The sequence below is a fragment of the Arachis ipaensis genome, chromosome B6 (genome assembly GCF_059453495.1).
Source record: "Arachis ipaensis isolate K30076 ecotype BB chromosome B6, ASM5945349v1, whole genome shotgun sequence".
Lineage (NCBI taxonomy): Eukaryota > Viridiplantae > Streptophyta > Magnoliopsida > Fabales > Fabaceae > Arachis > Arachis ipaensis.
In genome coordinates this window covers 3,519,892-3,546,857 of record NC_142441.1, presented here as the reverse complement: position 1 = coordinate 3,546,857, position 26,966 = coordinate 3,519,892, and the positions used below count along the sequence as shown (strand labels likewise).

Below are 26,966 nucleotides of genomic sequence, written 5' to 3'. Positions count from 1 at the left end.
TATGAAGGTGTGGATTTTGTCTATACTGCATCATCCCTAAAAAATTAAGGCTTCTTTTCCTAATGAAATTGTTACATAAACATGGTAAAACAAATCATGAAAGAAAAACTTCAGGGTGGTGGTAATTTATTTATGGAACGCAGAGAAAGGGTAATGACAGTTTTGCTTCAGCATAAAGCATGAGTTGATATATATCTTCAACTAAAGTTAATCAGTACACTTCATCATTCCATTGCTTGACTTTCTTCACTTGCCTCTTGTATTCGATCCAGTCAATTTCCACAATATATAATTAAACACAATACATAAAACAACATTCAAAGCTAATAAACTTCAAAATCGAAACGTATAGAGATAAGGAGAGAGATCAATAAAACAAAATATATAGTGCATTCGATTTAGAGAGAAAATAAAGGTGATGAAGCAGTCGATTTAATATAAAGAAACAACTTGCTGACAATTAACAAGTTTTTAGAACTAGTAAATAAATAAATTTTTATACATAATGTATGTATGCCAATTGAAGTCAACAAACTATGAACAACATAAACATGCTTCATCCAGTATCCACAATTAGAAATTCAACCTTAAAATTACTTTAGAAAAGAAATACCTTGTAAGTACAAAATTCCTAAATTGCACTTTGCGACATGATTTTCAAGCGCTACAGATTTAAGAAAATAAAACTCATACATTGAATGTTAAATCATATAGCAAAGTATTAAGAATTTGAGAATGGAAAACAAATAAAAAGTGTATAAAAACACAAGATAAAGAGAATTTGAGAATGAGTTGAACGAAGAAAAAAAAATGCAAAAAATACTGACAAAAAATCAATAAGAGATGTATTATTGAGAGAGGAGATTTTCTGTTCGATTTCAATAACTTGAGTGTTGAGCAGAACTGGAGATACGTTAGTAAAAAAGACATGTTCGCTCTATCACAAAAGCTTTTATAGTTGTGGTGAAAAAAAAATGAATCTCGATGATAACAGTGATAACAGCAATAGCAACAACGATGACAAAAAACCTTTAGGGTTTTGAACATCTCTTATTTTCCCTCTTTTTTTTTTTTGTTGCCATGATTCTCTCTCTCATCTCATTAGTTTGAGCTAAAAGATAGTTTTCTCATTAGCTCTTTTTGTTTGGACTTTTTAATAGTTTAATTTTTGTTAGATATTTAATGAGACTTTATAGATTGTCACAAATAAAATATGTTGTCCACTAAAAATCTCCCACAAACAAATAAATTTTTTAGTCACTAAAAAAAAAAAAAACAAATAAATTTTTTATAGTAACTATAGGTAGGGCGGCATAGTGATCAAAGATTAGAGATTTAAAATAGGTTCGATGGAAATTAGAATTGTGGTTGAAAATTGAGTTAAATTAAATTAGAAAAAATAATTTGAAAATTTTGGATATTTTTGTTAATGTTTGGATAATGTATCGATGGGAGTCTATTTTTCATCATTATAATGTTAATTTTTTGTTTTTTTTTTATAAATTTATTAACTTTTAGATCATTTATGAGCACAAATAATAATTTATTCTAAAATATAAATATGCAAAATCTCTGTATTGCCAATAACGTTCATCTATAACTCAACACACACTTCTACTAAGTCAAATTAAATATAATTGGGTATCAGTAATACTAATACTTCCCTATGAAAGTTGATATAAGTAGATACAGGTAGGGAAATTAAAATTCGAAACATGTTTTAAAAGGTCCTGAACTTAAGTTAATTATTTTTACCTAAGAACCTTTTTTGGTAAAAAATCTATAAGTATTTTTGTAAAAAAAATCATGAATAATTTAGAAGAATTTGGATCCTCTAAATTTTGAATTTTCATTTGAGAGAGTAAAGTATGATCTCTCACCATTATTGAATAATTTTTCTCTCATATTTGTTTTGGGAGTCACTTAGATAAAGAGGTCAAAAACGTCTTTTTTTAAAGATGTTGTTTAAAAATTAAAATTTAACACATATAATCAATTAAATTGTGTTATTTTTATTAAAATTAGACTTCAGTTTAGCCAAAAAATTAATAAATTAAATTTTGAATCGGTCTAAAGTAATATTTTTTTATAAAAAATAACTACAATATTTTTTTATAAAAAATAACTACAATATTTTTATTATAAAAAAATAACTAAAATAGGTATTATATATATAATTTTGAAAACTCTAAATCCTAACTCTACGATGACAGAGAAGAAAATGGCTAGAATTTAGAATTCTCAAAATTAATATATATAATAAGAATATTTTAGTCATTTTCTATAATAGGAGTATTGCTCGTAATCATTTTTTATAAAAAAAAATAATAATTTAGACTGATTCAAAATTTGATTCACCATTTTTTGGTTAAATTAATTTGTCTATCCTAATTTTAACAAAAATAATATGATTTAATCAATTATATGTATTAAATTTTAATTATTAAAAAATATTTTTAAACGAAGACATTTTAGACGTCTTTATCGGAGTAGCTCACATTTTCTTTTAGTCCCACTTATAAAATAAATAATAAAAAATTACATTTTATCCTCTAAAATAAAATTTAAAATTTACAGCATCCAAATCCAATTTAGAACATGCTATATTAATACATTGAATTCCAAACGAATATAATCTCAGATCCTGACGTGATGATAGTTTTAAGAAGAGAGATTGACGAGTTGAATTTAATTAAATTGTTGTGGCTGATTATTATTAAGTGTGGAATATAATGAACATGCATAGATAGATGTTTTGTTTAATTTTTGTGGCATGCGGAAAGCAAAGAAATGTAATAAGAAGGTAGCTAGGTAAGGCAAAGGCATTTCCCAGAGACTTTGTGGGCTTTGTCAGGTTTCACTCTCAGATGGGATGAGTCCCCCAATTGTCCTCACAACAGACCCCACACCCCTCCGTTTATAGGACCATCTCACACCATACCCTTACCCCTTCACCCTCCCTTTTATGTCCTTCAATTCCCCTCCATTTTCTCTATTTTCTTCTCTCCTCCAACTGAACAGGCCTCCTCTCCCACACTAAGTTTCATTTCTTGCTAAATTATCCGTACCTAGAATTTTCGAAATTGAAAAAATATAGCATCTATTTTAAAGCACCACCTGAAAAACCCTATAATTGTTAGTTGTTATCTTCATGGACAAAGCTGAGAGAGAGACGCACGACTTCATGAACGTCGACTCTTTCTCTCAGCTTCCCTTCATCCGCCCTGCTCCGCCCCCTAAAGAAAAGGGCATCAGACTCTTCGGCATAGAATTTGGCGACACTCCGCCAATTTCTGCTGCCCAAGAGTCTGAGTCCGCTGACACAACCACTAACGAAAACAGCAACAACAACTTAGAGAATAATAACAACAACAACAACAACGGCGAGAGTAGCCGGAGGTTCGAATGCCACTACTGCTGTAGAAACTTTCCGACTTCTCAAGCCCTCGGCGGACACCAAAACGCACACAAGAGAGAGAGGCAACACGCGAAACGACAACACCTTCAGTCAGCCATGGTTCACGGTTCCCTCGCCGAAGGCCACCACCAAGTTTACGGATTCATGAACTACAGGTTCGGATCTTTCGGTTCTTCTCCAACAATGGCTGCTTATCCTACATGGAATAACAGTAGCCACAACAACACCGGCGTCGGAAGGTTCTACGGAACCTCGTCATCATATTCTTCTTCTTCTTCTTCTTCTCATCATCAACAGCCACCCATCAATGGTAACCCCTTGTCCGTGTGGCGAATCCCTAACGGTGGTGGTGGTGGTGGTAGTAACAACCCTATCTTGGGGCGCGAACGGGGGTTTCCTTTGCTTGCAGGGGAAGAAGTGAACGCAAGAATAGGAGCAACAACGAGGGTGGAATTAAGTCCCAATAATAATAATGGTTCACAAAACGGGTATGTTTATGACTCCAAAACAAGCGTTAGTGACCATGTCAGCTTGGATCTTCATCTGTAACATTTTTAATACACCAACAAAATTTTTATCAATAACTAATTATCATTATTATGCTGTCATCATCCATCTATATTATATTTATATAAGAATGTGGATTATTCCTTCTTAATTATTGTTGTTTTAGGGGAATATTATTAAGACCAGTATTTTTACTGAAAAAAAAAATATGAGAAAAATAGATATATAATTAAAAAAAATATTGGTCACTTAATATTTTTTATTATTTCATTATTAGTTAATCTAAGTTGTAGAATTGTAGATACAATTCCCAGATCAATGACTTTTAATAATTTCATTTCATTTGTTTCTTGTTTAATTGTCCACTGTTTGTTTGGTTAATTAAAATTATTGTGCATACGTGTGGAATTGGAGTGGTATGTGAAGAGTACAAGATAATGTTAAGTTGGCATGGACATTTTGTCCTAACACACGTGTGAGTTTCCAAGATAATATTGGTTCAGAGATCACAGGTGGTGGGGGTGATGATACAGAGAGGGTGGGTTTCTGAATTCTGATTCAGTGCAATGTAATTGAGACAAAGGTAAATTGATAAAGTTCGGTTTCCATGATTGCTATAATTTTGCAGATAATAACAAAGTGCCAATAATTTTATTTTATTTCTCTTTTTTTCAACATAATGACATTATTTTTTTGCTGACTGACACCATAGCTGTCCAAAATTAACTTCCAACATCTATCTATCTATCTACATATATACCATACATTCATACGCTTCTTTTGTTCTCATCAGTCACTTGTTTCCAGTGCAATCATCTGGAATAGAAAACGATAGGTGTCTGTGTTTGTGTGTGAATGTGTGCCAATCCCCTTAATATTATGTCTTTTATGCGGGAGAGGTTCGTTTTTAACATCATCATATGAGTTCAATTAAGTCATTAATTATTTTTAGTCAATATTAATCAACTTTTTAAAATTATTTTTTACTTAAAATTTTAAATTCTAAATTTTAACTTTAAATTCTAAAGTCTTCAAAAAATGAGGATTAAAATATAATTTTATAATAAAAAATAAGTTACATTGATTAATTAAAGAAAATTGCTAGAAAATCATTAGAATTTATTATTTTTTATCACCACTTAGCCATAAAATCAATTTCTTTAATCTAATTCTCTTAGTCTAATAATCCAACAACATATTTTATCTCATATTTTTAGTTCTTTTAGTTTAATAATCTAATAATATTCTATATTTTTAAACATTAATGACTAACTGATTGCCAAAAATAATAAATTTTGATAATTTTTAATATTTCTGTTATTTAAAAATTAATTTCTTATATTTATTCTTACTAGATGTCATATAAATTTGATATTTTGATTGATTGTATGACTCATTTTTATGTGTATAAATGCATTTATATAAAATTTATTATTATAAACAAGTATATAAATTATGCAAAATAATAATAATAGTAATAAAAATGTTTACATCTCAAATCTCACTACATGAGTGTTATATAGAAAAAAACTATGATCCATAAGACTGGAATATCAAATTGCATTGTATTTTTGTCATGTTGTGAGAGCATCTGAGAAAAGTTTGAAGCTGATTTTAGTAGGCACCTAGGGCTTAGGAGACAATATAGGCTTATATCAATTGCCAATAAACACGCATACACACATTCTCCCTTTTATTTTTCTCTTTGCCCCTCCCCTCTCTCTAAAATAAATCAACAAGGAACATATTCCGCAAGAACATACCAATGCTTCTTCTCTGGTGTCCATTGCAGTCAATTTAGGTTGACCTGAAATATAAAAATGTTCCTATGTTACAACAAACATATATTTGAAATCATATTAATTGTTATATATACATGGAGGAGGACCCAGATTTAGAATTGGAATTGGAACAATTGGATTATGTAACACATGGCAATAATTAGGGGTGATGATGGTTCAATTCAAAAAATAAAGTAATTTAATTAAAGTAAGGTATATACTAATTATAGTAAGCAAATGAGAATCAACATCGTCACATATTCGTGTAAGAAAAACTCACATGCAGTTCAGTTATTTCTATGTGAAATTAATTAATAGTTAAAATATCAATTTAGTTAAACATATTAAATTATTTTATGATTTTCAATTATCAACTTTATATAAAGATAACTACATATGAGTCTCTGCGACGACGTGTATATTTATATATATGTATGTCCCACAACTAGGGAAGGGATGGGTCACTTATTTATGCCTTGTTTGCAGACACAAAACTCATCATTCAGAGGCTGTGGTACCAATGGGGCTTACTTGACTTTAAAATAGCAAAACCAACCCCCAAGAAAAGGATGTGTCTTCCTTTTCCTTCAAAGACTTTAAGGAACACATATATAGTTATTGGGGCTCTCATCATGCATTTTTTTTTCCTTTTCTTTTCTTTTCAATTAGGGTTGCACATACACATACACAGCCATTTTTTTTATTCTTTTTTTTTTCCTCATTGTAACTTCTGCTGCAGCCTTTGCTTTTGTCTCTGATTTACATAGAAAGAGAGAGAAAAATTAGGTGGCTTAGTTTTTTAGGTTGTGAGTGTGTGGAATTGAATAAGATTCCTTATATGGGAAAAGATTTCTGATGGAGGGCATGTTCTCTTTAACAATAATTCAGTGTTAATGATTATTAGTACTCATCGAACACTGTCTACTTTAATCATGTGTTATCATTTTGCAGCGGAAATGTTTGGTAACCAAAGAAAATCAGCAAAAAACAGCTATAACTTGCCTTATTTAGCATTCATTAATGGTTGCGGCAATTAATAAATACTAAATAAGACAAGTTCTAGCTGTTTTTTTTGTCTCCCTAGCATTATCCTTTTGCAGCACAACAATTCAGAGCGAAAATGTTTGGTAACCAAAGAAAATAAGCTAAAAATAGCCATAAATTGCCTTATTTAACATTCGTTAATTGTTGTGACAATTAATAAATGTTAAATAAGGCAAATTCTGACTGTTTTTTTTTTGTCTTCCTAGCATTATCCATTCAGAGTATGTAGATATTAATATGACAAAAATGGATACTGCCCAACTTATGATATTTTTGGTTTGTATAAAATTAAATTAAATTGGGAAGAAATTAAAATGAAAGGGAAATCAATCACTCGTATGTTAATTGTTAAGGTTCATCCATCACCTGGTTCAAATATTTTTTGGTGTTTCTTAATTTTTCCTGAGAAATTAAAGGGGACTATTCTTGTTTGGAATTTATTAGTTAAACTTGTATTTTGAAATGTGCCTCTGCTATTATAGCTTGTTGGTTCCAAAAGGGGAAAGATAATTACATTTCTGACGTTTGTTTTCCTGCAATAAATAAAGCATACATCAACATTTATTAGTATGTTTTAGTCTAGTACTTTGTGTATTGACGATTTTTATTTAAAATGTTTTGATTTTTTGACATGAATTGAAAGACCACTTCTTGTTTCGGTTATAGTATGGATAACATTAGTTTGTGACAAGCCAATAAATAAAAAGCAGGTGTGTTCAAATTTTATAAAAATTATTCACCAATATAAAATATATATTAAAATACAAATACACATTAAAAATAAATTAAACTATATATATATTTATACACAAATATATTAGTAACTAATTTTAGTAACTAATTTTAATATACAAATAACATTTTTGTTCTACGATATATACGGATCAGAACATTTCAACACTCAACATATATACCTCTTGAGTCTTGATCAGATATGAACGGAAATGATGATTAGTAATCAAATGTGTACATTTTTCTATTCAGAGCCATATGCATTACATGAGAAAAATGGAATACAACAAACAAGAGATGTGACAAGGTACAACTCTATGCTTAGAAATTTAACCTTGTGACAAAACTATTTCTTTCAAAGTTTAAATTGATAAGAAAAAGACACATAATATATTTTAATAATTTTTTAAAAAATTTAAGTTAATAAAAAGTATATAAATAATTATATCTTTAGCAGCTTTTGTATAAGAATAAAACGTATTGCGACAATTATTCATTTTTATCAGACAATTCACATACGTTGGATTCTCTGATTCCTTAAAAAAATGGAATGACACGGGCAAAATTTATAATGCATTGAAATATTTGACAATATAATGTACTCGTACAAAATAATAATAAGAATAATAATAAGGCGACTTCTATGATAGTCGAGATTATGCTGCCTAAGATACTTGCGAGTTTTTGTGTTAATATTTGAATAACTATTTAAAAAGTGTACATAAAAATTTAAGTAAATTTTAATTTCTAAAATTATTTAATTTTTAAAAAAAATTTAGTCATTTATAATAATTTTTTTAAAAAAATATTCACTTAAAATAAAATTATTAAATTTTAATAATAAAAATATCTTATTTTTTAATAATATTTATAAAAAATTATTTTTAACTATTTTTTAATATATATTTAATATCTAGTATTTTTTATATTTTTAAATTTTTAAAAATTTATTTGTTATTTATATCTTTTAGAATTATTTTTGTCAGCAGTATAAATTTTTAAATATTAATTTGGTAATTTATCCTAAAAACCAATTTAACGTTAATATCAAGATAGTAAGTATTTTATGTTCTAACAAAAAGTTAGGAGTTTGAGTATCAGCTATTATAAAGTATATTTTTTATGGATTATATATAATGAATGATATTTTAGAAAAGAAAATTGTGTCATACTCATATAATTTTAGAGAGACAAAAAAAATTAAAATTTGTCTTATTTAATATTCATTAATTTTAACAACAATTAATAACTACTAAATAAAATAAATTTTAAGTGTTTTTAGCTAATTTTTTCTGTTACCAAACATTTTTGTAAATCTATTTATATTATCAATTAAATTCTTAATCTTTTGTTAATTAGAATGATAATGTATAGCAAGTGGCCAACTGGAATTCAGCTACATCATCATATATATGCTTCAAAGTAAATCATGCTGATATAATTTCCACAAACTTGTGGAAAGTGGGCTCATCTTTTTAATCTTATGTAAACATGGTGGGCTCATATTCCTTGTTTTTGACATATTTTAAGCCCAACAAGCACACATGAATACGGCCCTAACTAATTAATGTGTATTGTTTATTGAGTATTATATTGACCAAAACAACGAAAGCTAATTAATGAGTAATGGCTATACTAGGTTTCAACTGAAAAATGTAATTATCCAAATAAGCTCATAAAATTGGTGCCTAGCGTCTTGCCACCATTTGGGTTTATCTCAATCATTTATATAAGAAAGCAACATGCTTCATTCCTTTATTATATATGACACTCTCTTCTATTAAAAATAAAATTTTATTTTGTATATATATTGTCAAAATAGTGCGGAGATATTCGAGTGAATACTCATCCGACTCCTGACAATTATCTCCAAAGAACAACGAGATTCCTAAGAAAAAATACACCCAATCTAGCTTCTGATTTTTTTTTTTTACTGATTAGTTCCTGTGTCAAAAAAAATAACATTGATTTTTTTTAACACAGGAGTCTCGTTATCCTTTCGAAATAATTATCAGGGACCGGATTAAATTTTTTTTTTGTTAAAAATTTCATTGTCTTTCAAGATAACTGTCAGAGACTATTTTGAATTTTTCTCGAAATATTCTCATCTAAACTATATATACGAGACCCTACAATATAAATGCTAGTGAGTATAGCTATTCGTATATTAATTTTATATTGGCTTATTATGTAGACATGTACCTAGATGAAAAAGAAAGATAGGATTATTAATTTTGCGTTGCATCTTTAATTTCTATTTTATATTACTATATTTTAAAATATTCTCTATGTTTATAAATAATTACTTAAAAAAATTTAATACACATATTAAAAGTTATATCATTTTAAGAAAAAATACACTATCTAGTAAGTTCTGAAGTAATTATTATAAGAATAAAATAATATCTTATTAAAAATATAAATAAAACATATTGTTAGAGAATTATATCTTCATAGAATGGAGAATCAACCTAGATGCTGCAATGGAGTGCAATGCGGTTTATGATTTATGAAGGCCACTAAAGACACAGAGAAGAGTACACATTGAAACACATTATGATTTAATTTATTTATGGACCACGCACATAATAATTCAAGAAGGAAATAGTAAAAGACAGAATTATTCAAGTGGACGAGGTTGACGTTTATATGGTAACTCGCCATTTTTTATATAGTGTTTATGATCATATTTGATTATGTATATATTTTTACATGAATGCTAACTTTGAACATTAAAATTAGCTATAATATATTTTTATATAAATATATGTATAATTTAATTTATATTTAATTAATATGTATTTTGTATTTGATTTAATTATTTTAGTGATTTTTATAATTTTATTAAATTTATAACAAATTTGTTGTTTTTTGTTTTTTTTAATTAAGTTTATATATTATTTTTAATTTTATAATTAGATCTTTATTAGTGTAAAAAATATTAGAGTTAACGAAATAATTTTCACAAATGGAAGGCACTCATAATTAAGAAGTTAGTTAGATCTTTGACCACCTATTTTTTAAAATGAATATTTTGTTAATTTTAACGTTTTTGATACGAAAAATACCTAATTTCAAAATTAAAATCATTATAGAAATCAAATTGAAAGAAAAAAAGTATAAGAACCAAATTCTAAATTTAGTAAAACGATAGAGACTAACAGAATAATTGAACCTTTGTATTTTAATGATATAGTATACGCGTAATATAGTTTATATTTTTATTGTAATTAAAGAATTTTTTATAAAATTTTTATACTATTAAATCTTTAAGTTCCAGTAACCAACATTTAATTTGCTAGAAAATCCTAATCTCCATGATAAATCTAAAATCATTAGAAGTAGATTCAGCAACTAAATGATTAGAGTGATGAAAAGTTATTATATAGTGACGTAATAACTTGAGGTTGGAATCCAATGTCATTGGTTGAAGATTGTTTTTGAATTGAAAGTCTTAATTTGAAAAAGGACAATAATTACATAAATGTAGTACTATATATATAAGGAGGTATTGAATAAGAAGAACAATTAAGAGGGCTACCCAATTTTAGGAGGTGCTGGATGTAGGTCTTTATGGTTTTGCAAGTACTCTTATTCGTATTCTTATGAATTGGACCATCAATTATGAATTAACGTAACATGTCAATGCAAATGTTTTGGTCCAGTATATAGTGGACGCTATCATTTTTCATGTGATACCCACCTAAAGAAAATTAAGGAGATGGAATTTATATTATTCATTAACTACTTTCTGCACGCACCATATATATCAGATAGATATGGATAATAATTAATAATAACAAGCCAGAAACTTGAACACTACTATTGGCTAAGAAATATGACTTAATAATAAGAAGGCAGAAACTATTGAACTGGAAAATCTTAAATATGGTGGTGATGGTGGTGGTTGTGGTTGTTGCGGCAGTGATAGCGACATGTGAGAGGAGGTATATATGGTTTAGATTGTGAGGATGGTGAGAATAGAAGAAGAGAATATATATAACCTAGCTAATTTAAAAAACTTGTCAACAACCGTCACATTTTGAACGTGTTATATGGTATGATGCACGGACATAGGACACGACATAACACGCGGCGGATACATAAATTTAAAATTTTTATGAGACACAGGAATAATAGATAATATATATAAAATATAAAGTATTTTTTTAGATAAATTATAATGATATTTTAGTATTTTATTGATATTAAAATATAAATTAAAATTTTAATTATTTTTAATGTTTTTTAATTATATAAAATATTTAAAATATTTTTTATTTTAATAATTTATAATATATATTATTTCTAAACTCATTTCAAGAATACATGTTAAGAATAAGGTTAGACACGTTGACACGTAATGATATTTAGGTGTGTCCAAGAATATTCTAAGAATAATTTTAATTTTTTATTAAGAAACGGTTGGACACAAAAAACACGCGTGTCAGATGAGTGTCGATAAATGTCGTATCTGAAATGTGTCCGACATACAGACTCGGCAAATTAAAGAAGTGTCCGTGCTTCATAGGTTATATGATATTTAATAATCGACTATGCTACGTATACATTAAAATTAGTCACTAAAATTAATCACTAGTATAAAATATATGTTAGAATACAAAATACACATTGAAATAAACTAATTAAATAATATATGTATTTATACACAAAATATATAATGACTGATTTTGATAACTAATTTTAGTGTATAAATAACATTTTTACTTAATAATAATATAGTAGCGGTTAATAAAGGACATCAATATGAAGCTAACAAATCTGAATTTATGCATGTGCTGGAAGAAAAAGGGAAAAAAAAAAAAGAGAGAAAGTGAGATACACCTACTATTGGTTGAATGCTATATTTTTCTGGTCCAAATGTCCTTGGTTCTGCCACTATCTGGTCCAATTTTTCTGAGGCTATAGTACACATATCAAAAAGCTCACAGTCTTGGATTATATTTCAGTTTACTTGACTAATGTTTATCATCACAAACTAATAATTTGTTCAAATAATGTAAGATAGACAATATATGTAGCCAGTCCCATTCATGTATATATGTGTCAACCTCTTGAGGAATCTGTTTAAAAGAAAAAGCCAAAAGGTTTGGGCAAACACAGGGCTTCAATAAACTGGATTATTTTTGTGGGGAGATTATGAGTTTGTTTGGGTGAGCTTATAAGAAAAGATCTTTTTTTTGAGTTATTTTTTTTTTAAAGATTTTATGAAAATGTAAAAGTAATTTTATGTTTGGGTATAATGATATAAAAATATTTTTTTATTTATTTATTAGATGAAAAAATCTTTTTTTTAAGAGAAAAATATCTTTTAAAAAAAGATGTAAATTACAGTTTCTCAAAATTTTTTTTTTTTATTTTTCTAGTACTTTTACTTTTTTTTTTTTTTTGGTTTCCCACGGTATCCCCCAACCCGGCAGGTCAAGGACTAATCCGTCGCGGTACTGAACTCCATTTAAGGGTTTGCCGCTGGCCAATGGGTTGCTGCATGCACAAGGCGGGATTCGAACTCCCGACACTTGCTTAAGCGGACTAGTGAGCTAACCACTACTAGAAATTTGCCAAACACGCTAAAAAATAAAAAAAAAATATTTTTTCATTAAAAAAAAATATTTTTTTATCAAAATAATGGCGCCCAAACAAGTACTATCTCTGTTAACATATAATGCATCATCATAAATAGGATAGATATTTAGTGGACATTATTATTTTGTCTTAAAAAATTTTAATTTTGACAAAAATTTTAAAAAGGAAATGTCATTTTAATTTTTAAAATAATTTCAGTTTAACAAAATATATCATTTTTTTAATAAATGACGAAGATCCCATATATTTGATCTAATTTTTTTTAGAGAAGATATATACACATTCTTTTAAAATTCGATCTCTAAAACTCTTTTTAATTTCAACTTTCTTTTAAATTTTTTCCATTCACATAAAAAAAAATTCCAAAACAATTTCAGTTAACCTAAACTCATCAAATTTAGAAGATGAAAATATATTATTCTTTTAACTAAGTTTGCAAAAAATACATCGAAACTTTATATTTAGATTATTTTTTGAGTATATCCTATATTTTGGAAGACCAAATGTCATTTCTTTTTTTAAAAAATGGAATATTTTTAGGAGGCCAAAATAATTGTTCAATCATATATTTATTTATTACATTAAACAGTTGAATGGTTTAACGTTCCCAGTTTTTTTTTTGGTAGTGTGGAAGGGCTGGGGGAGGAGGGGAGAGCAGGTGTTAAAGACAGGGGCTTAGCCCAAATTTCTTGGGCTTTTACTATGACCCAAATATCAAGACATACCCAACAGATAGAGAAGAAATAGAAGTGGCCTAAAGTCCAAAACCATACAAAACATGACCCAAAGAAAAAAACTTACGAAACTTAATTAAAAAATAATCTTTATTGTCAAAAAAAAAATATTTTAACCAATTTAAGTTGGTCTAATAGCTTAAATAAGTGTTAAAGAATAAATTGGTATTGTACATAAAGTAATCCATTGACCAGCATTAAACCCTTAAAAAAACTTTAAATTTACGGTGGATTAATCCTTAGTATTTAACCTGTCAAATTAAAAAATATCGTAAAAAAAAAGCAGAATCTTTTTATTTTGGTGTCTTCATTGTTCAATGCTTCATATGGAGTAAAACACTGAATTGAACAGGCACGCACTAACCATGAACATAATTGAATATTCGAAAGCACACTCCATTATATTATTCATGTATGTACAAAGTACTTCTTCATCATGCTACCCACCATTTCAATGGTGCATTGGCACATGCCCCTGCCACGCACTATTCATGAGGTTGAAAATATTAGGAGCCGAATATTTTAGTTTAAAAAAGTGAAAAGTTAATTTAATGTTGGTTAAAATTGTCAATCCCCCAATATTCTTCTAATAATATAAAAGCAAAAAGGACATGTGAATATGTGATGTGATAAAAGATTGTATAAATCAGTAACATGAAAATAAAATAAAGGCACTTTATCTAAAATTAAAGATAAAATAAAATCGGATTATATTTTTATTTTTAAATTTTATAAATAAAGGACACTTTTTAGTTTTTACAATCCCAGTATTATAAAGATGGTTATAGTGCAGCAGCGCAATGCCCCCCTTATTGGTTCTAATTTTTCCGAGTAGTACTTGTGTTACATATCCAACGACCTTGACATTTTTATTATGTTTATTACTTTTGAGGAAGCGTGTACCTCATGGTTGTGACTTGTGAATCATAATTTGGTACTTTGACTTCTAGTTCTGAACCATCCCGTGCTCCACCGTTCGTAAACTATATTTTATTTGATTCAATTTAAATTCTTTAAATTTAACAATACATAAAATAACTTTTAAAATTACAAAAATAACCTGATTGGTAAGACAATTGAACCTGAGACAGAGCACGGTGAAAAAGTCTTTCCATGATAGATTCTTGTTTTAAATTCCAACCACTCAACACTCAACAATGTGATGTGGGAGGGAGTTTACTAATCCACTAATTCCTTGACAAATTGTGTTGTAGCGAAAGTGCGAAATTAGCTAATCCAGTATGGACCAACAGCTCAATTAACTTCTTTTCAGATAAATAAATTAAACAAATTTAAGGGGAGTATGATTGTCATTGATATTTGATCAGATTAAGGTCTAGGTAAAGTTTTAAGTTTTAACTAACATTAGTTTCAAAGTAATTAAAGAAGTTAGATATGCGCACAAAGAGTAGTGGACAACAACTATATAGAAATCGCTATGGAATTATATATATTGGCAGGGGTGAGCACGGGTAACGGGTACTCAATTACCCGTCCGAATCCGAATCCGAACCAATTAAATTGGTTTTGGAATCAACAGGTAATTGGGTCCAATTCGAACCAAATTAGTGGCTATTTCTAGTGATTGATTCGGATATCCCCGAACCAACCCGTAAACTCGATTATATATTAATTAAATAAAAAAAATATATTTTTATTACACTTTTGTATTTAGCTTCTAATATGTTTGGTATTTAATATGTTTTGATTTTAATGTGTTTAGTGTTTAATATGTTTGGATTTTAATGTATTTGATGTTTAACATATTTGGATTATTTCTATTGATGTTACATGTTTATTGTATTTGCTGAATTTTTAAAATAAAAATTTAAATTTTTTTATGAATTTTAAAGTCATCGGGTACCTAATTACCCGAACCAAACAAATCCGTTCTTAATCGGTTTGATTTAGTTCGAGTACATATAAAAAAAATACAAATCCAAACCAAACCAAACCAAACCAATTATATTTTAATTAGTTCAATTCTAATTTTACCTTAAACCCGAACCAAATCGACCTGTACTCACCGTGTATATTGGGCACCAAGACAAAGTCTCTTTTATTCTTATATCACTTTATCATGGTTTGATTATTTTCAGTTGAACTGTGTGTGTACCATATTTAAAGTGATTCTGATTTAACATCCAATAACGAAAGGGATAAATATCTTATATGCTGAACACAACACTTTATTAGACCATGCAATGCTACATTACATTAGATTGATACAAAACAATTATTTCAGACCTAATTGATGAGCCATAGCACATAATTGTAATTGATGATGAGTCAATTAAAAGGCAACAGCAAATTGAATAAACTTAAAAGTAAAAAGAAAAAGAAGAAAGAACAAAAAGGAGAGAATATAATAAATAGAATCTCTTATCCCAAAGAAGAAGGCAAGTAGCGAAAGTTGTTCTGTTCTTTACACCGAAAGAAGCAAAGAAAATGGAAGGGTCAATAATGGAACACGTAGACATTGTACTCGACAATGGCGTCCCCTGAAGTGATATTGATCCAGTGAGTCTTGGCCTGAGCATAGCCATGGGCGAATCGGAAAAGCCCGCTGCCACCAACGATGGGCATCTCCCTGATGGTGTGAAGCACCGCGTTCCGACCAAGCAAGCTTAGCGTGCTGCCATTGTATTTGCCTTCAGAGAACTCCAAGTTCATCACCATCAGCAACCCCATGTCGTTCTGCGAAGCAGAAGCGTAGATTCCCTGGGCTTTTCCCACCAGCTTCGAGGTGGGCTCGGGCCCCACTGTCAAGGGGTCGTCGATCATGACCACCGCTCCGAAGAGGGTGGGGGAATGTTTTGTCACTTGGGCCTCGGCCACCCTTATGGCGGTGGGCTTTGGGCCGCTGACAATGTCGTGGAAATAGAAATGGAGGTGGCTGAGCTTCTCTTTGCGGAGGCCCAGAGATGTGGGAGAGATGCTTCGATAGAAGCGAGGTTGTTTGGCTGTTACATAGGACGAGAAGAGGAAGAAGAGGACGGTGAGTGTGGAGAAGAAGGTTAAGGTTTTAGCCATGGCGATGGTGATGGTTGTTAATTGTTATTAATATAATAATAATAATAATGGGTGTGATTTGTGATTTGTGTGTTGTGAGAAGATAAGGTAAAGGATTGCATGTATTTATAGTGATTTATACAGTACAGTTCTACTGTGACAATGTGAACATTGTGATTTCCTCGTAAATGGAGATCCAAACTTTATTGACTCACTTCTTTTTGTTTCCAGAATTTCTTTCTCTTTTTTTTTGTTTATTTTTTTTAGTAAATACATACCAGTGAACACGTTTGCCAAGAAAATCAGTAAATATATGGCTTTTTTTTATATGGAAATTATTATTGTATTACTTTCAATTATAAAAAAATAGTGTGTTTTAATTTAGTATAAAGGTAATTATAAATTAATGAGTCTAATTTATATATTTAAAAAAAATTTAATATTAAAACATAAATCAAAAGGTTAAATTTGTATAAATTCACAAATTAAAAAGTATATTTTGTGTTACTTTACAAATAAAAAAAAAATAGATTTTGTATTTTAAAAATAAAAAAAAAGTTAAATTTCACAAATAAAAAAATTAAATTTGTGATTTTCATATTAAAAAAACCAACCAAATTTTACAGATTATTAAAAAATACTACTATAAATAAAATATCAAAATTAAACAAAAACGTACATATACCTTACTCATTTTGTTAAAGAAAAAAACCCAACTAAGAAGCTAAAGGCTAGCTAAAGCCTCAAAAAGTGATAAAGTAAAAAATAAATAAAACAAAGGTTTAATTAGTCTGTTAGTCCCTATAGTTTCGTAAAATTTTTAATTAGGCCTTTATATTTTTTTTTTAATTGAGTCCCTATACTAATTTTTTTTTCAATTAAGTCCTTCTTAGTAGTAATTGGCTTAATTTTATAGGGACCCAACTAAAAAAAAATTGGTATAGGGACCTAAATAAAAGGAAAAAAAAGTATAGGGACCCAATTAAAAAAAAATTTGGTGCAAAGACTCAATTAAAAGGAAAAAAAGTATAGGGACCTAATTGAAAATTTTGCGAAACTATAAGGACCAACAGAGTAATTAAACCTAAAACAAATGGTTGTCCATATTTAGTTTAATAATTAATACGCGTGTCTATTTAATAAGGTTTTTTCGTGGTGGTGAATGCTATGGTGCCTAAAAGATGGTGTCTATTTACTAAAAATGGATAAAAGTTATTATTTAATTTAAAAGATATAAGAATAAATAATTTTTAAAATGGTAAAGTATATTTTTTGTCCCTGAAGTTTGGCAAAAAATTTCAAAAATACTCCTAAGTTTTATTTTGTTTCAATTTTGTCCCAAAAATTTTCGATTTGCATCAAATATACCATCGACGGCTAAATTTTCAAAAAATTCAAAGACTAATATTTATATTCAAAATTAAATGAATTAATTTTTATTTTTAAATTATTATAAATTTATAATTATAGAAATAAATTATTAAAAAACATAATTAACATAATAGCATCTAAAATTATACTAAATATATATATTTTTTGTCCAAATCAATTTTTTTCAAAAAATATTGAAGATCAATAAAAAAAATATAAAATGACAAACTTAAAATATAATAAGACTTTTTTTTATTTGATATTATAATATCAATTACTATATTGTGCAACATATTAAAGATAGTAGTGATATTAAAAAAATTAAAATATTAGACTTATTTTAATAAATACTTATATATATAGTTTATCTATTTTATAATTTAGTTGAAAAATAATTTTGTTTTATAATACATTAAAATTAATAAAATAGTATGAAATCATTTATTTGTATTATTTATTATTTGATAGTTGAATTTTATTTAATTTATTATACTTTAAAATAATAAGATGATCTTTTTATTATATATATATATACAAAAAGGAGAATGTGCTTGTAGTAAGTTTTGAACCTAAGATCAAGAGCTTGTACAAAACTTACAACAAAAGTAATAATCAATTAAACAACTTGTACCAAACAAAATAAATGGTCAAAATTTTAATTTTATAAAATATTTGGGGGACTATGGTCCCAATTGCTTTGATGAAGTTCCGCCCCTCTTTCTTCTATCAATATAATAGATTTACGTAAACTTCTTCTTCAACGTAAACATTTTTCTTCTTATTATTCTCTTCTTCAACGTTAATGATTTGTGTTGTAATTTTTGAATCTACAATCTCTGTTGCTCGTCATTCTTTTTTTTTCTTCTGCTCGTTGTTCTTCTTTGCTGCTCGTCCTTCTTCTTCCTATTCTTCTTAAATTTTGTGGATTTATTTTCATCGTTTTCAAATTTTAATATTCTATTAAAACAATGAATGATTCAACTTCAAATCAGTTGAATGAGAGCGTTTTGGATTATTCTTCTGAAGCGAATCAAGTGGACGAGGTTTGGATTATTTGTTAATCGAATTGAATGGAATGCAATTGTTAAATTGAATTGAATTGAATGTACGCATGTGTTCTGAATTGAATTGAGTTAAATTGAAGTGATAATCTCTAATTTGTAGACACAGGTATTTTGAATTTGATTTTATATCATGGATAATGTTTCGTTCATTCAGTACTATATAATTATTTCGCCATAATGATATGTTCGGTTCATTCTGCAGAAAGCTGTTTGAATTTGATTTTATATAATTGATAATATTCTGTTCATTTAGTAGTATACAATTGTTTCACCATGAGCACGTGTTCGGTTCATTATGCAGAAAACTGTTTGAATTTGATTTTATATAATGGATAATGTTTCATTCATTTAGTACTATATAATTGTTTCACCATAATGACGTGTTCGGTTCATTGTGCAGAGAGCTGTTTGAATTTAAATTTATATAATGGATAATGTTCGAATTATTTAATTTTATACAATTGTTTCACCATAATAACATGTTCGGTTCATTCTGCAGATCAGGTGTGTTGTGGATGAACAATTTGTCCCAAAATGATTTTCTTGGTAAAAAAAAATAGTTAAAACATGAGAAATATAGTTTTATTGGTAACACAACAATAAGGTATTAAGCAGTAAGTACAGTAAAAACTGAATATAAACTAATTACAACAGAAATAAAATTACAAAGTAGAGATACAAAACAAACATATGCATGTTAAAGCCGCTAAAAATAAAATCCTCAAACTTATGCCGTCGTTGCTAAAATTAAAAATATGCAAATATTGTACAAATCTTTCTGACTTTCATTAGCTCAGCAACACATTTCGCAATCCAGCAGAAGCACAGACACTACTAGAAAATTAGTTATTACAGACGGATATTTCCGACGGATTTTATCCCACAGAAATACAGACGAAATTTCAGAGTGATTTTTTGTCGGAAAACAAAAAAAATGAATTAGGATAAATTACAGACGGAAAAAAGAATCCGTCGATAATTCTGTCGGAAAAATTAATTTTTTCCGTCGGAAATAGTTACAGATGGAAAAATCCGTCTATAATTAAATAAATAAAAATTCTGAATTTTATTAAATTAATACAGACGAAAAATCCGTCTGTAATTTAAAATTTTCCGTCGAAAATATTAAAATAAGAGTTTAATTCTCGTTCCTCTCTTCATTTCTCAAACACCCCATCCTTCGCGGGCTCCTCACCCATGCCCTCCAAATCCTTCATCGGCGGCACCTCTCGCCGTTGCACCGCCACTGCCCGGAGCTCCATCACACCCCTTTCCCAATCTCTCCGTCACACCCGTTCACCAGTCTCTCTCTTTCAGCTTCGACGTCGATGAATTTTGCCACCCTCTCGACACCGTTTTCTGTCGCTGCTCGTTGAAGCTCGTCAGCGTCGTCGCCGCTTCTACCTTTTCTTCTCGTCGCCGTTGATTCAGGTATGCTCCGTCGTCCCTTCCGATAACATTGATTCTCTTGCCATTGTATCTGTTCTGTTCTGAAAACAATTTAGGGTTTTGTTACAGACACAGAGATGGCAAGCTTTATGTGAAGGAACTCCAATTTGTTGAGCATTGAATTGAATCAGATTGGATATATTTTGGAATGGACTTTGTTAATATGCATTCTACCTGTTTGTTGTTTTGTCTATTTCTGATTTTCTGTTGTTGTTGTTGTTGTCTCTTTGGGGTTAGCCTCATTCTTCAGGAGAAATTAGGAATAGATTTATGTGTGTGAAAGGGGAAACTAAAATTGGGAAGAAGCTTGAGAAATCACGCGTCTCAGAAGAAGAGCTGATTAAGAAAATTGAAGGTAATACCTTGACTTCAAATTGATTGTGACTATGTTGCTGCTTCTTGTCACCTTTGTCAATTAAGCATCAAGATTCTAGACGGCATGAAAAATCATCTCATGTTAAGACTAACAGGGATATGAAGTTTCTACTTAGATATAGAGAAATGTAAGGAAAACTTCTAATTCAATGCTTGAACTAGTTTCATCATCAGGCTCTTATTCTTCTTCTTCTTCATGAAGGGTTACTAAGATGTGGTAAGAGTTGCAGATCTCAAAAGAGGAAATATCTCTATGAAGAGGAAGCCATCATCACTAAGTTGCATGCTTCTTTTGGCAACAGGTTAGTGCTATTTACTACTACTCTATATGTGTCTCAATGCCATTACGTGTCTCAATGAGAGAGGTGACCTACAACTCCTAATTCATGGCATATGCATACGTCTCCTTATTGTTATGTTTGCCACTTTCCTTGCAGTCACAAAGGTGGCTGTGGGAAACATGTGAGGATTTGTTATTTGGTGCATTCATGACACATGGCTCCTCTTCCCCTTGGATTGATTATTCATTATTATTCAAACTAATGGTCCATTTTGCTTTGCTGTTTCAACTTCTCGGAATTAGGTTGGGCGTTGATCTACTGTGAGTCCCTGGCGTAAGCTTTTTTAATACAATACAATACTATATTTGATTTCACGTGGCCATTTATCTAATCAAATACTCCTACCAAGAATATTAAATTTCTTTGTCTGCGAGGTGTTTGTCAGAATTCCACAGAGAGCGAGAAGAAAAGGTGGGTTTGTGATGGCTGGATAGCTTTAGGATCAGGGTCAGGGTCAGCATCAGTGGGTGCTGATACATGGAAGGCTCATTTAGCCATGCATTTTCTTCTTATTGATGCACTTTCCACTGTATATGATGGGTGATTCTGGCACCGTGGAGTCTGTGTTTAGGGCCATTCTATTTGTATGAAAATATTAATTATTTAGAAATTTCTTCCTGCAAATTTAGAGCATGCTCTGTATTTCACTGATATTGAATGGCTTACTCCTTTTGGACATTAATTTGAGGCAATGAACAATAGTAATCTAAAACTTGGTTCAAGAAATGTACTATGTTTGTGCTTGATTATTGCTACTGGTTCCAGGCTGCTAATCATGTTTATATCTTATACAGGAAGACTGCTAATTTTGATTGTTGGCACCTAACAGCATAGGTTATACATACCTACTTTGCACATTTAACAGTTCTACAGATTCGAAGTAATTTAGAAACAGTTTTAGCTCTGAATTTTATTGTTTCCACTGACGGTATTCTCAAGTCTTCATTTCATTTATTATTTGTGATTTCCTAATCTACCATGTTGCCTGTAGGCGTACACAGCCCCAATCACGAAGCGCCTATTGCTGTCATTCTTCTTTCTTGGATTAACTGGGTAAGATTCTTGATGTAGTCACTTGTTTACTGTTTTGGCAATATAGGAACAATAATCTTATTATCACGTATACTACGTTTGCTTCTTGAATCTTGGTCAGGATATTTGGCAACCAGCTTTTGTTTCTTATGGGTTTAAGCTATACTAATCCAACATATGCTTCTGCCACGCAGCCAGCAATTCCAGTCTTTATGTTTCTGTTTACTGTATTTCTAATTCACTAAGTAAAAGATAAAGGAAGTACATGAAAATTGTGATTTAAATTTTGTGGGTCTCTCTAATTATAGTTTTGCATTAGAAAGTTGTAAATAGCATTTTTCCATGATTTCAATGTTTCTGTTTAGTTCAGATTAGGAATTATGAATTTGGTTTATTTAGCAGGTGGAGTGGGACTGTTTCTGCTATTGTTTCAGAGGGGAGCGCAGTTGGCGCGAGTTTTTCTGCGACTGAAGTCTTCAAATTGACAAAATGTATTCATCTTCTCTCTGTCTGATTCTGATCAATGGTTAATCCTGCTATTCAAGAATTCATTTAAGATCAATAAAACTCATCGTCATGATTACATTATGCAGCGTTATATATATATTAGAGACATGCACAACACAATAGATCCTTTATCATCTCAGAGCAGCATGGCGGGGCCTGTTTATGTGCTCCAACTTATTTGTCTTGTTCCTTTATCATCTCAGATTCCCTTGTTTTATTTGTCTTGTTCCTAATGACGTGATGGATGAAACTCCAACTTATCTGTAAATGCTCCTCTTCCCAGGTTCAAGTAATGGATTCGTAAATTGTGCTAGGTTCATCGTGTATATTATGAACCTCTGTTTTTGGGTTTGAGATCTGCAAACAATTTGAATTATTTATGCATAAAATAGCAATGCCAACTCCAGAAGTTAGTGGAAAACATTGAAGAAAGATTAACGAGTGTATGCCTATATATACTATGGGAATCCAAGAATCTAATAGAATACACTATGGAAAGTCACAATCTTCTGTTGAATTGGGTACCTCGTCAGGGGCCATGATGCCTTTTGGAGGTCTGAACAATATGAGACAACCTGATAATAATAACTCTTCAGGGTCCCCTTCTGCTGGAAAATCTCTGGAAGCTACGTCATTCTCCAAGGGAACTGAGAGTGCAATAATGACTGGGGACAAAGGTATTCTTTCTGAAGAAAGGAAACATCTCCTAGCTGTCAAAAAAGTAGAGCTTGAAAAGCAAATTCAAGAAAGAGCTGGTGCACAAGCTTCGTCAACTACTTCTTTTCAGCAGCAAGATTCCTCTAGTACAAAGGGTGATGTTGACAGTGGTAATCTTCAGGTTGGACTGTCCAACAGACCTTCCTCTATATAGATAATTTTACTTAGGCAAGATAAATCCAACTAAGTTTTGTTTATTCATTATACTATTATAGTATGGAGACCATCAGTCTTGGGGACAAACATCACTCTTGGGGACAAAAGAATTGGAATCAAAACTAGTGTTATGGAAGAAAAGGCCACAGCCTGTAACATGCTTTGCTGTTATGCTGATGAGTTGAAGGAAGGATTCTTTCCATGGATTGATCAGGTTAGACTGGGAACACTATAAAAGTTAATAACACCTTTACATATTGCACTTTGTTTATAGAAACATCTTTTTCTGAGTATTAAATTGCATGTAGGACAGGTTGCAGGAACTTTAGTTCCACTTCTTAAATTTTACTTCCATGAGGAGGTTAGAAAAGCAGCCGTTTCAGGTATAAGAATGATTGTTCCGTTGCATCTTTTTTTGTTAACAATTTTCCTCTACTCATTAAGTTGCTTTATGCCATTATCCCAGCTGTTTTTAATGGTTATGATTTTCTATATCATTTTAGCAATGCCGGAGCTATTACGTTCTGCAAAGTTGGCTATTGAGAAAGGGCAATCTCAAGGTCGGGATGCATCCTATTTGAAGTTTTTGAGTGACAGTATCATCCCAGTTTTGGTGGACGCTTTACATAAGGTATTCCATATACAAGTTTATATGTTCTTAGATGCATCTATATGGAATTCATTAGGTTTTTACAGCATGAGTAAGTTTTTATTATGATCTGAATCCTTATGGGGTTGTTGATCAGTCTCGCAATATGGAACTTTTGTATGGTGCTCTCAAAAATTCACTTCTCTCTTACACACTCTCTAAATTTGCATACTTTTTTTTCACTATGCAGGAACTGAACTAGCTGAAAGAATGTGTTATGGGAATATCTATGAACTTGGTCACATTCTTGGTTGGAATTTTGAATCTTCCATCAGCTAAATCTGCTACAATATTAACCAATTTAATGGGAACTCTCAACCTTCTTGGCCTCCTTGGTGGCTTCTTAGCTGATCTTGGCATTCAAAATTTATATGATGCTATAAGAACAATACAATGAATTTATGTTTTGAATTATAGTTGATGTATTAACACATTTTGCTGATGTATAGTTGTTATTTATTATTATAGTTGATGTATCAATACACTTTGTTTATTTTTTGAATTATATTGGCTTTCTTGTAAATTACTTTTTTCTTTTAGTTTAATAATACAATAAATTTGTTTATTTTTTGAAATATTATAAATATTCGAATACAAATTAGATAAAAAAAAATTTATTTATTAAATTTATATTTATTTTGTATGAAAAAAGGTGTATTTTGCAATGAAAAAATCCAAAAAAAATTACCTTGCTGATGGATTTACAGACGGATTTTCTGTCTGTATTCAAAGTTTGAAAAATCTGTCTGTAATTACAGACGGAAAATCCGTCGGAAAATTCGTCTGTAATTACAGACGGAAAATCCGTCGGAAAGTTCGTCGCCTTCGAAAAATGGATGCAGGATTTACAGAGGGAAAATCCGTCGGTAACTGGTAAAAATCCGTCTGTAATTTTTCGACGGAAAAAAATCCGTCGGTAAATAATTTCCGACGGGGCTTTTACAGAGGGACAAAATCCGTCGGTAATTTCGTCGGTAACCAAAAATCCGTCTGTAATAAAGACTAAATCCGTCTGTAAATCTGTCTGTATTAATCCATTTTCTAGTTGTGAGAGCAAAGAAACTGCATCAATCATAACAGTTACATAAGAAATTAACCATTTTTTTATTTTTTATTTTTTGTAATTTCATTACAAAATAGACTTTATTCGAATGAAAGGCGATAAATATATTTAATGTGTACATATATGCTTACGTTATAGCGCGACTTCTCCTTCTTTGTTATCATTGTCTTCTTCATTTTTATTGTAAGTACAAAAAAATTTAGTCAATAATTCACTTAATACACTGACAAGCATGAGCATGCACATTTTAATCAAGTGAATCAAAATGAGCAACTTCACTAAATCGAACAATATTCATGTGCTGAATAAAACGTGATAAACATTCAATCATCAAGAAAAATATTTCTGCATCTAAAAAAACTCAATTGAATATAATAACAATCAAGTGAATCAAAATGACCAATTTCATTGAACCGAACTCCATTCGTATTTTGAATAAAATGTAATAAACATTCAATCAGCAAAAAAAAAATTCTACATGCAAGAAAACTCTACTGAACACACTAACATTCAAGTGAATCAAAATGACCAACATCAATGAACCGATCAATATATCACAGAAAAAAAATGACAACACATTTTCTATTTGTATTCCCTAATTACGCAATAAAAATGGATTCAGAATAAGCCGATCTACTAAAAAAATAACTAAATCCACTAAACCTTAAATCAAACTAGGAGAAACACGAGTTTTAAGAGAAATGAAATGAACATAATAACGATAGTTTTTTCTCATACCTTGTGAAATTTCTGTTCTTATTTTTGTTTGTTTTTTCTTTTTCCTTTCGAAAATTTGATGCGATTTTGGAGTAGGAGCAATTTTCGCAGAGAACACGATGAATGTTTGAGAGATTTTGAGAGAGATTTAAATTTCTCCAGTGGTATTTTGAGGTTGAAGAAGGAACGTTGTTTCATAATAAAGGCGCAAATGAATGTTAATATTTTGGGAGTTTGGGCACGTGAATACACGCTCATTTAATGGAATTGAGTTTTTTGATGTTGAGGTAGCTTGGATGAACTTTGGATGGAAAATTATATAGATGCGTAGTCCAATAGTTATTGTTATATGAGATTTTTTTTAACAATTAAAAAATCCACATGTATGTTACATACATGCATCCATGACTTTGTTTTTATGTGGATTAATTTTTTTATTGGAATATATGTGGATTAATATTTCTAAAGGGTGATGCTATTTAATGTTTTTAGTCCTTTAATAAAATTTAAAAATATAAACTAAAAAGGTTAGACTATTAACTAAAAGTAGTAGCCTGTATGGTGTTTAATTTTTTTTTTTAAATAATTATTAGTTTTGAATATACATGCATGTTTACTCGTATAATGGTGTGACATGTTTATTTTAAATGAAATAGAATTATTATTATATCTATTATTCACATTTTGTTT

The 26,966-nt window shown here is 29.7% G+C and overlaps 3 protein-coding genes and 1 long non-coding RNA gene across 4 annotated transcripts; 3 read left to right on the top strand and 1 right to left on the bottom strand.

Moving 5' to 3' along the window:
- Nucleotides 1–2,827: 2,827 nt before the first annotated feature.
- ZFP8 (zinc finger protein 8) lies at nt 2,828–4,076 on the top strand. Its single transcript, XM_016349403.3, has one exon. It carries the CDS (start codon nt 3,152–3,154, stop codon nt 3,965–3,967), a length of 816 nt encoding a protein of 271 aa, XP_016204889.1. The 5' UTR covers nt 2,828–3,151; the 3' UTR covers nt 3,968–4,076.
- An 11,904-nt stretch (nt 4,077–15,980) lies between these two features.
- LOC107645390 (pterocarpan synthase 1) lies at nt 15,981–16,992 on the bottom strand. The gene has a single exon (XM_016349402.3). The coding sequence runs from the start codon at nt 16,854–16,856 to the stop codon at nt 16,281–16,283; it is 576 nt and encodes a 191-aa protein (XP_016204888.1). The 5' UTR covers nt 16,857–16,992; the 3' UTR covers nt 15,981–16,280.
- Nucleotides 16,993–20,841: 3,849 nt separating this feature from the next.
- LOC148554438 (uncharacterized) lies at nt 20,842–21,883 on the top strand. Its single transcript, XR_015886102.1, has 3 exons — nt 20,842–21,074; nt 21,297–21,396; nt 21,532–21,883. It is a non-coding gene; the product is annotated as an uncharacterized LOC148554438 (long non-coding RNA).
- Nucleotides 21,884–21,971: 88 nt separating this feature from the next.
- Nucleotides 21,972–25,001, top strand: LOC107647901 (uncharacterized). The gene is made up of 8 exons (XM_088490317.1): nt 21,972–22,019; nt 22,427–22,488; nt 22,870–22,958; nt 23,571–23,801; nt 23,907–24,061; nt 24,161–24,230; nt 24,351–24,478; nt 24,687–25,001. Exons 1-8 carry the CDS (start codon nt 21,972–21,974, stop codon nt 24,696–24,698), a joined length of 795 nt encoding a protein of 264 aa, XP_088346443.1. The 3' UTR covers nt 24,699–25,001.
- Nucleotides 25,002–26,966: the final 1,965 nt, after the last annotated feature.

What these genes read in the sequence shown, in the direction of transcription:
- ZFP8 (XM_016349403.3), top strand. Translation starts at nt 3,152, where the DNA reads ATGGACAAAGCTGAGAGAGAGACGCACGACTTCATGAACGTCGACTCT.
- LOC107645390 (XM_016349402.3), bottom strand. Translation starts at nt 16,856, where the DNA reads ATGGCTAAAACCTTAACCTTCTTCTCCACACTCACCGTCCTCTTCTTC.
- LOC107647901 (XM_088490317.1), top strand. Translation starts at nt 21,972, where the DNA reads ATGGGTGATTCTGGCACCGTGGAGTCTGTGTTTAGGGCCATTCTATTT. An exon ending in AAAGGGTGATGTTGACAGTG is followed by an intron (nt 23,802 to 23,906) that starts GTAATCTTCAGG and finishes ATACTATTATAG; the next exon opens with TATGGAGACCATCAGTCTTG. An exon ending in TCTTTCCATGGATTGATCAG is followed by an intron (nt 24,062 to 24,160) that starts GTTAGACTGGGA and finishes CATGTAGGACAG; the next exon opens with GTTGCAGGAACTTTAGTTCC.